The sequence below is a fragment of the Ricinus communis genome, chromosome 1, assembly GCF_019578655.1.
Source record: "Ricinus communis isolate WT05 ecotype wild-type chromosome 1, ASM1957865v1, whole genome shotgun sequence".
NCBI classification, from domain to species: Eukaryota; Viridiplantae; Streptophyta; class Magnoliopsida; order Malpighiales; family Euphorbiaceae; genus Ricinus; species Ricinus communis.
The window spans coordinates 6,771,499-6,783,543 of NC_063256.1; the positions used below are offsets into that span (position 1 = coordinate 6,771,499).

The window sequence follows — 12,045 nt, forward strand, 5'->3', positions numbered from 1 at the left end:
GTGATAAGGTGGTTGAAAGGACCAGCTATCTCTTGCCGCCACTATACTTGTAAAACAATATCAATAGTTTGAACTTGATTTAAATTTGGTTTATATTTTAAGTCGTTCAAACTCGTTCAGAGAATATAACGATCCGAGCTTGAGAAGATAAAAGCTCGGCTCGACACGGTCGAATTCATTATATATAATTAAATTATCTATAATAATAATAATAATAAAATATATTTTTAAATTTAATTCTTTTATATGATAATAGAAATAAAATTAAACAAATTTCTTATAAATCAAAAAAATGATTTTGTACTCAATTATGAAATATCTTTTATAAATTTACTTTCACGTATAAACCATAATCTTCTTTTATAAGCTAAAATTTGAAAAAAATAAATGCTATGCAATAATCTTTTTTTACAAGTTAATTTTTTTTTATTTTCAATAAAATAAAATACTCTTATTTAGTATCTATTTATTTTATTTCTTCAAGCTTATTATTCTTTATGATTTTCCTGTTAATTAGTTTTATTATTACTGAAATTTTTATTTTATTTTATTTTTATTTATATAATAAAAATAAATAAAATATTAAAAAATATTATTATTATAAACAGTTTAAACTTGACTCGAACTCGACACATTTTTCAACTCGTTCAAGCTTATTCAAAATATTTTGAACTCAAACCAATCTTGATCACTAATATAGTTTTAATGGGCAAAGCTTGAACAACTACTTATTCAGATCAACTCGTTTTCACCCTTAATAGTAGCAGATGAAGTTCAGTAGTGAAGAAGGACTTTTTATTTGTGTTTGAGATAGACCTGCTGCTGCATTTAGCACAAGTAACTTAACATGTTCTTTGTGTGTCATGTTCAGATTGAGCAAAATCTAGTTTACATCACAAAACTCTATTATTTGTTTTTGTGCCCCCTTCTGAAAAACAAGGAGAGTAACAAAGAAAGAATGACAAAAGGAACAAATGAATAATAGCTAATTATACATGGTGATCCTTAAGCTGATTATACTCAACTAGCTAAATATGTATAATTCTTTGTAACCAATCAGATACTATGGCCCAACAACACATCCTTTAACCTGCATTATAATAGGAAAGAGAACTAGACAGTGAGCACCCAGCATGCATGATCAGTATTAACAAATAATGCTGTCAGCAATCAATTGCTTGTGCATAATCTGTGCTTTGATGGGCCCTCATCATTCCTGCTTCTATCAATCATGTAACTTCATGTCAATCAACCATCACTTGCGCCGTGCAGAAACTGTGTTTTGATGAGCCCTGATATCATTCTTAATTCTATCAGCATACATCGGCAGGTTAATGATCTCATCGATCTCCTTGAATAAGACCTCCTCGGTAATGTTATCTCTTATGCTCCGCATTACCTGATTATATGTCAATAGCAGCTTTATTGGTTTGAAGCATTCAACAAGCATATGAACAGGAGCAAAAGCAACACTACAACTGAAACCTTTCTATAGGTATTGAATTCATTTGGTGTTGATTTGTCTGTCCTAATCCGCATATAGATCCATAACTGCCTCTCAGAATCCCAAGAGCACTCAATAATCTTTCCTGAATATGAAGACGGATCTGATGCATCTGTAAGTTGCATAAGGTGGAGCATCAGACAGATAATTAGAACTAAATAAATGGCAGAAATACATTTAAGAAAAGATTCCCGAAAATACTTGCAAATAAAACCAACCGTTGAATACAACTCTATTTCCATGCAATAGCTTCTTTCTTCCACGTTCATACAGAAAAAGTTGGTGACCATGACCTCCCAACTGTCCATAACAAACATTAACTATACAGAGCTAATCATGGAGGCAAGCACATATACTGTAGTCCAGTGAAACAAATTAAATTGGCTGAATTACCTCGAAAAGAAAGTCAACTGAGTTCATATGAACATATTTCCACTTTAGAAGCCCTTCATGTGTGCGAGGCACATAAGGATCATCCCATCCCTGCCAGAGCAAAACTGTCAGAACAAATGTCTTAAGCAATTTACACGGTTGAGCTAGTGCAGCATGAGACATCATTTGCTTAGACATCGCCATGAAGCTCTGCAAGTGGGGCAGCTAACCTAAATAGAAAGTCTGCTTCATCCTTGTTGAAGGATGTATGGGTTGCCCACATTTGGTACATATAAGAAATGTAGAAGAGTTTACATGTCAAGGGAAAATCCATTAACTCGACTTAAGTGATGCTAATAGTTAGGCTCAATTAATTTGAATAGTTCAGACCCAATCACACTCCTCCTTTGTTATATTACGCCCATGGATTTTATCAATCCTCCAATGTCTTCCCATGTAATCTACATTCTATACTATTGCAGCTCTTAGGAGGGCTAGGAGGAGGAAGAGGAGGAGATTGACAAAGACAAAGAGCTAAAACTGATGAGCTTTCTGCAATCCTGCCAATCTAAGAAATTTTAAAAACCAATTCACTAATCACGCACTCTGTTCTTAACCAGGTATATCTAAATTCACTGGCCCTATTTGCACAATCCCCAAAACTGCTATTTAAGCACCTGGAATATGAGACCATCTGCTTCATGTGGAAGCTTAGGAATGAATTTCTTTAGAAGCTTATCCACAGTAGACAACAACCAGAAGTCCTTCCTCCTCACCTGATAAAACATTCAAAATTACTGATAAATTTTTCAGAAAATGCATGTTCTGCAAGTAACATAGATGAGAGCTTATCATTTGAAGTTTTTGCAATACATACACTAAATGGTTCCAAGTCATATCTATAATATGGATTCGTGCTCTTGGAAAGAACCTCACGCTCTTGATTTCGAGGTTCAATAACTTCTTTATTGAGCATCCTCCACCTCACATGGAAGGGCATCTGTAAACAATATCTAATTAGAAGATTTGAACTTAGAAGAAACTGTTGAAAATAGAGCGCAGTAAAATAAATTTCCTCATTAACCTACAAGCTGTCATTCAAACCAAAAAGAGATTCAGAGAAGGATAAGAAATTAAAGCTTCTCATTAACAGAATATCTCTTCACCCACTCAAAGATCATGAATTAGCAAAATATTCCATGAAGCCCCTTTCTGCAATCAGCAAAAAGCCTATGAACATTCCCAAATGTTTCGAAAGTAAACTTCAGACTAGATAAAATCTCAGAATTATAATTGATCTGTCCCCCATTCAGAAGTATTTCAATCAAGAGCCCTAGAGCTTCTCAAAGAGATACGAGAATCACAAAGCTGTTTCCTAAACTTCCAATGACATCTCAGCAAGCCTATTTTCCAGACAGATGCTTCCAGTATTGATGGTGTAATGGATGTCAGAATTATAATTGTCAACCAACAGCATCTGACAAGCCCGCTGTTGTGGGCAGCAGTCAAAGACTTTCAGGTACAACCAACCATTTAAAACATAGGATACTACACTGATACCACTAACAGAACCATATGATGTAGTGAGAATACTGTGGATTTGAAACCAAAAAAAAAAGCCACAGCCCCAGATAAAAACTTGCACGCATGTACATTATAGATAACTAACCTCCACTAAAGATGTTTCATTAATTGCCATGACATCATAAATGAGATATCTTCTCTCTTGCTTTTGTGTATTAGAATCGGTATCAATAACCATCTCTCCATCAAGCAATGTGTAATTGTGAATCTGATCAGTCATACCCTGAAAGAAAAGAAAGAGGAGTGGTTGGCAAGGAAGAAGTTATCAGCTGTCAAAGTTGATGCATCACAAGATCAGAACCTCGTTATATCAAGCATCAATGCACCTTATCTGTTTGTTTGCATGGAAACCGCATATCAACTCTTCGAAAGTTAAAATTCCTATCAATCAAGTAACATCCATCCCAAGTGATTAGCATCAGATATCGTGTTCCATCGGCCTTCCATGTGGCATAATAATACCGCTGTCTTAAGAGTTGTAAGTTGTCCCTGCATATTACATTGAAAAACTGAAATTTTGCAGTGATACACCAAAATCAGGGAGCACCAAGAAAGACTATATATACTACAAAGTCCGATATAGCAGCACTTCTGATCACTTGGCATAAACATATTGTAATACAAAGTAAAAAGGAAAAACTCTTTTAGACAAAACACAGACTTGTCTGTCAAGCCAACGTAATGAAATGCTTCATAAAACAAGAACAGGGATGATCGCCAATGCCATCCTTTTCTTTACATCCCAACACACATAACAACAACAGCAACTTCTTTAAGATAATTATTGTGCCAAAACCAGTCACTAAAAACAGATTCACTCTCGCAAGCTAAATTTTTAATTCTTCATATTACTCGTATCAAACTGCTTTAGGCCAATCTATTAAGAAAGCAAGCTATTGGTTATAATAGGAACCTTCCAGATACATCAGAACCACCAACACAAGGGCATACAAGTATACAATGCAAACCAATGTGCCTGTTGGAGTTACAACTGTAGAATCTAAAGCATCTTACCCATTGAGAGAAACTGGGTGGGACCCTGGAAATTGTAGATTTCCTCTTGCCTGGATTCCAGAAAATATGTTATGCAATAAAGATTAGAAATGCCAACTATATCAAATATGAAAAAGAAGCAACAAAATCAACAATGGCTTTGTACCTTGCAAATGACAGGTTCGAGATTTTAAGCAAGTTTTTTCCATTAGTTCTATAACTTCATTCGAGTAATTTAAATTTCTTTGGACTTAGGCCCCCACTAACATGTGGCATGGTTAAGCATATATGATATATCATTCAACTTAAACTATTCTTTATTATATAAAATTAAACATCTGCCTATTACCTCTATGGACAGACTACTGCTGCCTCTTATAGAGAAGAGGAATCAGGTCTACTTTTCAGTGACAAAATACAAATCTACATAAGAAAATGAGCAGGAAAAGCATTTGGAATACTTCAATAAGAAATGTATACAAATATCAAGAAGAAGATTGTACATGTCAACCTCATTAAAAATTCATACAAAAAACATGTAAAATAAAGCATCCCATAAATCAACTCCAACAAGAAGAAACTCATACATATGCCAATTCCACACATGAAGACTTCTGCATGATGTGACAAAAGAAGTTGGTAATTAAAAAGATCCTACATTAACCATTAATGTGCCAGAAAGTGATTATATTGAACTATGTGCAACAGAATGCTAAAAGTCTAAAAGATATTGAGTAAGACTAGAAAGAATAACAGTTTGAGAATCCGACATATATAGACTTACATCAGGAGTTCAAGGGGAGAATTTAGATTTCTTACTTCTAAATACCAAGATAATCATAACAACTGCTCACATAATAAAGAAGATGATGAACTAACAAAGTTGAGTTTTAACTTCACTTTTAGACAAATATACACATAAGAATCCTGTACAAATGAAAGCATGGAAGACAGAAAGCTTCTTAAAGTGCCTACCGGCATTCCAAGTTTAAGCAATTGATAGCACATTTGTCGCAGTTCTCGTAGTTTGTCAAAAGACACTGCATCTCCCAGCAAATCATCATTTGTCATTACATGATTCTCCTAATATATTTAGAAAGAAAAATGTCTCTGTAACTGTCAACACCATAAAATTCCTTAAAGCATTACTTGCACATGTGGTATGACAGAAGCAATACAGCCAGGAATCCAATTTCAAAAAGAATTAGCTTCGCTGCAAATAAATCCACCTTTTACTTCTGGAGCTCAATGAAAATAAAATATTTTCAAGTCATATAAAATATAGATGGAATAGTATGCAGCAATAGCATTCTGAGTCTTACAAGATAGAAGTAAAGACAAATAGATTACTATTATAAGCAAACTTAACCAGAAAACGAAATGAATAACAGGAATTGGGAACTAAAATATACTTTCAGAAATTACATACATGCAAAGGAGCAGCACTGTTCTTATGTTCTTGCATAGCTTCACCATCAGTGTTGGCATCATCGCATCTTTTCCACTCAGGAGTTTGTGGGCAAACAACTTGGTCAGGCCTCTTTTCATCATAAAATGTGTATAATGAATCAATATATTCTTCTTTATAGATTCCAGGAGGCCGTGCCTTAGCAAATATATCTATTGCCTGCATAATAGACAGCAGAAAGAGAGTCAAGTCCAACTTCAATTTTGAACCCTAGAATAGAAGAACTGGGAACATGAAAACAACGTTGCCTACCTCAGTGATAGAAATAGATCTTGTACGCTTAAGAAAATGAGCAATCATATAACCTGTGCGGTTATGCCCATGTGTACAATGAACAAGAATATACTTCTCTGCATGTGTTCCTTGGGAGCAAAATTTCGAAACCTAAGAAGATTGCAACAATTCTGAATCAAAACTCTGAAGGGATAAAAGAAAGAAGGCCAGTGCTAAATATGAAAGCAATTGCTTTATCATATCTGACAAACCATGAGAACAGTCTACAGATAACCAGTGCAATTCTCAAGCATGCCAATGAGGTGAAAAGATTATTAATACAATGTAAAGCAGTAGAGGAAAAGGCATGCATAATTTTTTCAATGCGGAGCACACATAACTATGATAAAAGAAGCTACCTCATGGACAAACTTCTCTACAGATTCATCATCAGGTACAGAATCTCTGCCCTTGCATCTAATCTGGCACGAGAAAATTAAGTACTAAGAACTAGTTTCAACCAATTAACAGTACTGAAAGCACAATTTTAAAATGTATATTTGATTGCAAACCTTAATATGGCTAATTCCTTCTTCTGACCAAGCTGATATGGGGTAGTAACGATTAGTATTTGTTAGATCAATCACCAAACCAAGCTGAAAACAGTAAAACAAAAACACTAAGATGTTTAAGGCTGTCTACTACCAACACATTAACTATTAGAGAAAATATTTGCAAGAGGAATTACAGGAACCCTGTCTGTAAAGAACAAATTTATCATTTATAAATATATAAATATCTTGTCTCACATGCATTTTTTTCTTTTTCATGCAATCTTCTTGTTTGCTTTATTAACAGGTTCAGAGACCAGTGGCACACTTGATCTTAACTTAGAATCTGCTATTTCAAGGGAAAAAGAATTATTGTGCTAAATAAAAGATCATCAGCATATCAGACAAGATCTAAAAAGCACCAGTTAGGCACTTATGCTACATGCAAATGCAATTAAGAAGTTGCTCAATATTTGAAAATAAATTCAATTAAGTCATCCAACACTTTTATCGGCTTGATAATACTTCCTCTCCATCTTAACCAAAAAATCAGCATCACACTGAATTAAATAGTTGCCCAACAAATTTGTAGTAAAAGTCTACTCACTTCTCTTCCGAGTAGTCTTTGTTCATTTAACACATGTTTCGGTGTGTATCTTTTGCCGGGAATGTGTTGATTGAAGGACTCACCAAGTGGAACTTTTGAAGGAATTAAACAACCTATGGCTTCACCATATGGAGGACAACCTAACCAACCTGCAATAAAAGGGAAGCCAACAATTATATTGAGAACCATGCAATTCATTTAATAATATATATATATACACTTGTCAAGATATTAAATTACTTCCAAGAATTCTAAAAAAATCAAATAAGAAAAAGCACAAGATCGACCAGGAGGGAGCATGTGTTCATCATAGAATCCACGGTTTCCAAAATCAAACCCTCGATTATCACGCGTAAAAGATTGATGGCCATGCATTTGACCTTCTCCTGGGAATTTCCTTTTCATTCCCCATTGTTGTCTTCTTTCACTATCCTAAAACATAAAAAAGCATCAGTTATCGTACAACAACTAACTAGCATCTGCAGTCGTCACATATGTAGAAAATAAAATATATACATAACAATATTCCAAATTTAGTTCACCAAAACAGTACACAAAAGAGTTGCAGGCAGCTGAAAGGTGAAGATACTAAGTAACAAAAGAAAATGTAGAAAGTAAGATAACATACTGCCTTATCTACATGCTCCCGCCCTGAAAATCTTCCCAAAATACCCTTCTTTTTCTCCTCATACTTGTGAGGTTGCACAGAACTATTTAAATCCATGGTAAGATTCACTTATTAATTTGTCCAGTAGAAAGCTAACCGGCGCCGGATTCGTTCCTCTGCAGTCAAGTGAATTAGGTTTCCATCAACTACTACAATCGAGCTCAAACTACAAATTTATTATAAAAGAAAAAAAAACTTTGTGCTGGTATTCAATCGATAACATGCTATAGATATAACAATGAGTAAAATTTTGAAACAAAAGAATCGAAGTTTGTTAAACTGATTGATGTTACCAGTTATTGAGGATGGGACGGTTCTAATCGAGAAACCGCAGGTAGAAACTATAATCGAAGAATTCCGGCGAATAAACGCCTTACGTGTTTAATTTAACTGATTGTAAATTATCGTGAGGTCTGAGCAATAAAGGTAGGGTCATTCTTTTTTACCCGATCCGGAATTATTAGTATGTCCGAAATTATCAATATTTTACTAAATGCTGTGTGATACGATACGATGGAGTAATTATTTTCGTTTATATTAAAAATTAAATTGTTATATAAATTAACCCGAGGCTTGAGTACGGTGTCGTTTCAATAAGCTTGAGTGAGGTTTTAGAAGAGGCCCTCCCTCCCGAGTGAGCCCTAAAACGTTGGTCTCTAGTCTCTTCTCCCCGCTTTCATCGTTGATTGGCTTTATTGTATTGTGTTTTTCTGAAGCCCTAGATTTCGCACTCTCGCTCCACAATGAAGCTAGTCAGGTTAGTTTTTATTATTTTACTCTTCTGTAAATCGATTTTGCTTTTGATTATTCTATCATGTTATTCCATGTTTTTCGCTTCTCATTTTCAGGTTCTTGATGAAGTTGAACAACGAGACTGTTTCAATTGAACTCAAGAATGGAACTATTGTTCACGGAACAATTACAGGTGCAACACTCGAGCACTTATGTTTTTCTCTTTTTCTTTGTTTTTTGGCCTAGGGTTTTTGTTAAACCCTAACTAGTGGCGTTAGTGGTTTAAAGTACCCTAGTAGGTTTCATTAGTTAGTATTTATATCCGGTAGTTGTTGGTGTTTAGCATAATACGATACATCTTGTTAATTCTTACTCTTCTTTAGTTCCACATAATTGAAACCGAATATCACAATGGGAGAAGCTGGCTTGTGTGATTTTGAAATTTAAGGAGGATCTTTACCAACTGCCACTATAGGAAGAATACAAGGGACTGTTTCTGTAATGTTGTCTCTATGTACTTGTAAGGATTCATTGTAATAGTATGAATGTACTATGTATAATCAATCTTTGTAAAAATCTCTAGATTAAAGAAGCTGCTTAAACCATAATGTTTCAGGCTTCTCTGTTGAGGATATCCATTTTGTTTCATACATTCCTTAAACCTGTATTAAGTCTACTATTTGTGAATAGTTCTTCTACCGCCACTAGTATCACATATTCTTGTAAAAATTGATTATTGTCCCTGTCAGGCAGAGTCAATGTCAACTATTGGAGATACCAACTTTCTGCCTCTTTGTTCATCACTGGAAAAGTAATTAAATCCTATAATTTTATACTCTCCTGGTATTGAGTCAATACAGTCTGATTGACATACCTTCCCCTCTGAAATGTGCTTCTGATTAAACTTTTTTAGTTTTGCCCTACCATTATGGGATGGCCCGTGTTTCTTAATTTCTGCAATCTTATGATAAGTGTCCACTTTCATTGGCTTTTCACTAGATTTTGGTTGACAACCTGATGTAGTCATCTGGTGAATGTTCAGGACCTCGTGGTTGAGTTGAGCATAAACACTATCCATGTCAGACTTTTGATTCTTAGAAATTTGGTTTGTAAAATGGTGCCATAGCTCCCGTATAGGCTGGCATTCTTCAGTCCTACTGAACCACTGTGTCACCCAAAGGTCTGATGGGACCAATGGATGGGCAAGTTTCATATTGCGCAACCATGTTAATTTAAGGCTTATCGCTATTGTTCTCTAAAGCATTTGTTTGATTCATGTAACTTGTTATGGTTCTACCAGATTTCTGTTTATTCTTTACTTCATTCCCAACAATCATTCAAGTATATGTTGTATGTTGTTGTTGCCAATATTTTCCCTAGCTTTCTTCTCTTGTACTTTTCTGTCAAGATGACGCAAGTTTTGTGTTGCTTTGCTATTTCATGCAATCGACACTGAAAATACCTTTTTCTTTATTAGATGTATACCCCAAACGGATAATAAACATTTAATTCTGATGGTTGTTTGCTGATTGTAGGTGTTGATATTAGTATGAATACTCATCTAAAGACCGTGAAACTAACACTGAAGGGGAAAAACCCAGTAACTTTGGATCATCTCAGTGTGAGGGGTAACAATATTCGCTATTATATCCTTCCTGACAGCTTGAATCTTGAGACATTGCTGGTCGAAGAGACACCTAGGGTCAAGCCTAAGAAGCCAACTGCTGGTATTTTTATCTTCTACTCAACACCAACTTAATTTATATCATGTTACCTTCTGCACTATTCCCCCATCCTTTGGTTTGTTACTGTGTCATGGGATACTAATAGTATTAATGCTTTTTGGAATTCAGGGAGGCCTTTGGGACGCGGCCGGGGACGTGGACGTGGTCGTGGACGTGGTAGAGGGCGCTAGATATGTTGCACAAGTTCTAATTTTTGTGTCATCTGGTTATGTAAACACCTATGTTGTATGGAGAGTTTATTGGTAAAGTTAGGAAATTGAAAGATTATATTATTGCTATTTTTGTCAAGTCTTTTGCCTTAGAGGCTAACTAGCAAACTATGAGCTTTTCTCTTTGTTTGAATTCCTTCTAATAGCAGAAAGTTGGGGATTTATGAGTTTGTGATATATAATAGCTTAGTAGCAAGCATCTTTTGTCCTCAAGTATGCTGCATTTCACGGACACATCCAATATTGTATCAAAGTTGCCCCTCCTACTCGTGTGTTGCAGCAAGTAGTTGTAAGTTCCATTTTCAATGCTCGGGAAGCCTAATTTGTAGTTGTCTGCAACTGATGTCTCTTACCATGAGTGCATCCAAATGTATACTTCATCCGCTGAAATTCAAAATAGCAAGCATCAAAACCATTAGAGGAGTGCAACTGCAAATGAATGGATGGCAAGCAATGTTCTCCACCAAACAGCTATAAATTACTTGTTCACAAACAACCCGCAAAAATGGAAAGATATTGAGATGTGCGGTGCTGTATGATCGAATCTGATATAAAAGAGATATATTTGCTGTAGTCAATATTGTCCGTCGATTGATGAGACAAAGAAGTAACTCAGCACTGGTGGGTTTTTACGGGGCCCCTGGCATACATAAATTCACGTGCAGCCGAAGTGAGGTTGTGAGAGTGCAAAATAATCTTGTATTAAAAGCACAAAAAGAAGAAGAGACAGTGAATCGAAAGCGGGGTCGGAGAGAGAAGTAAAAAGATGGGAACGAAGCCTGTGAAACAAGCCATGGTGGTTGTTGGGGCTCTTGCTTTTGGGTGGCTGGCGATTGAGATGGCTTTCAAGCCTTTTCTCGACAAAGCTCGTGCCGCCATGGACAAGTCTGATCCTGAACGCGATCCTGACGACTCTCCTCCCAAAGATTTGCCTTCTGATGCTCTTGCTTCCGACGACAAACCAGCAACAATCTGATGAGATGATGATTGTTAGGTCATGACAACCCGCTAGGTCAAATAATTTTCATTTTTATTTTTTTGAGTCGAGTAGTTTAATTTAATATGTGTTATTAAAATTTGTCTACTGAAGGGGTACTTAAATGGTGAAGTTTAAGCTATTATTAACAATTTTATGGTGGTGTTTATGGGTAGTTTATTTCTATGAATTTTTGTTACGCGATTCCCATCTTTAGCAGAATTGTGGTTGTGGCTGTTTGTCAATTATTATTAAAATAGAATTTTCCACAATTTGATCGTTAATAATCCATAGATTGAGATAATCTTATTTTTAGAAGAATATATATATAATTTTTACATTCAACTTGTAGAAATCTCATCAGGTTTGTCTCTTTATGCTTTCCAAATCCCTTGGGCTCCTATTTTAAAGTTTTCATTAAAGC

At 35.3% G+C, this 12,045-nt stretch overlaps 3 protein-coding genes across 3 annotated transcripts; 2 read left to right on the forward strand and 1 right to left on the reverse strand.

The window, feature by feature from the left end:
* Positions 1-773: 773 nt before the first annotated feature.
* LOC8272064 (mRNA-capping enzyme) lies at positions 774-8,403 on the reverse strand. Its single transcript, XM_048372110.1, has 18 exons — positions 8,253-8,403; positions 7,921-8,075; positions 7,580-7,724; positions 7,293-7,441; positions 6,707-6,790; positions 6,554-6,616; positions 6,174-6,305; positions 5,883-6,080; positions 5,429-5,536; positions 4,475-4,524; positions 3,787-3,949; positions 3,546-3,683; positions 2,754-2,876; positions 2,554-2,652; positions 1,898-1,987; positions 1,723-1,804; positions 1,486-1,616; positions 774-1,399 (listed from the first exon to the last, which is right to left on the reverse strand). The coding sequence occupies exons 2-18, from the start codon at positions 8,014-8,016 to the stop codon at positions 1,256-1,258; spliced, it is 1,995 nt and encodes a 664-aa protein (XP_048228067.1). The 5' UTR covers positions 8,017-8,075; positions 8,253-8,403; the 3' UTR covers positions 774-1,255.
* A 155-nt stretch (positions 8,404-8,558) lies between these two features.
* On the forward strand, positions 8,559-10,822 carry LOC8272063 (small nuclear ribonucleoprotein SmD1a). Its single transcript, XM_002520718.4, has 4 exons — positions 8,559-8,716; positions 8,808-8,884; positions 10,227-10,418; positions 10,545-10,822. Exons 1-4 carry the CDS (start codon positions 8,703-8,705, stop codon positions 10,604-10,606), a joined length of 345 nt encoding a protein of 114 aa, XP_002520764.1. The 5' UTR covers positions 8,559-8,702; the 3' UTR covers positions 10,607-10,822.
* Positions 10,823-10,962: 140 nt separating this feature from the next.
* On the forward strand, positions 10,963-11,773 carry LOC8272062 (outer envelope membrane protein 7). The gene has a single exon (XM_015720161.3). It carries the CDS (start codon positions 11,412-11,414, stop codon positions 11,619-11,621), a length of 210 nt encoding a protein of 69 aa, XP_015575647.1. The 5' UTR covers positions 10,963-11,411; the 3' UTR covers positions 11,622-11,773.
* The last annotated feature ends 272 nt before the right edge of the window (positions 11,774-12,045 follow it).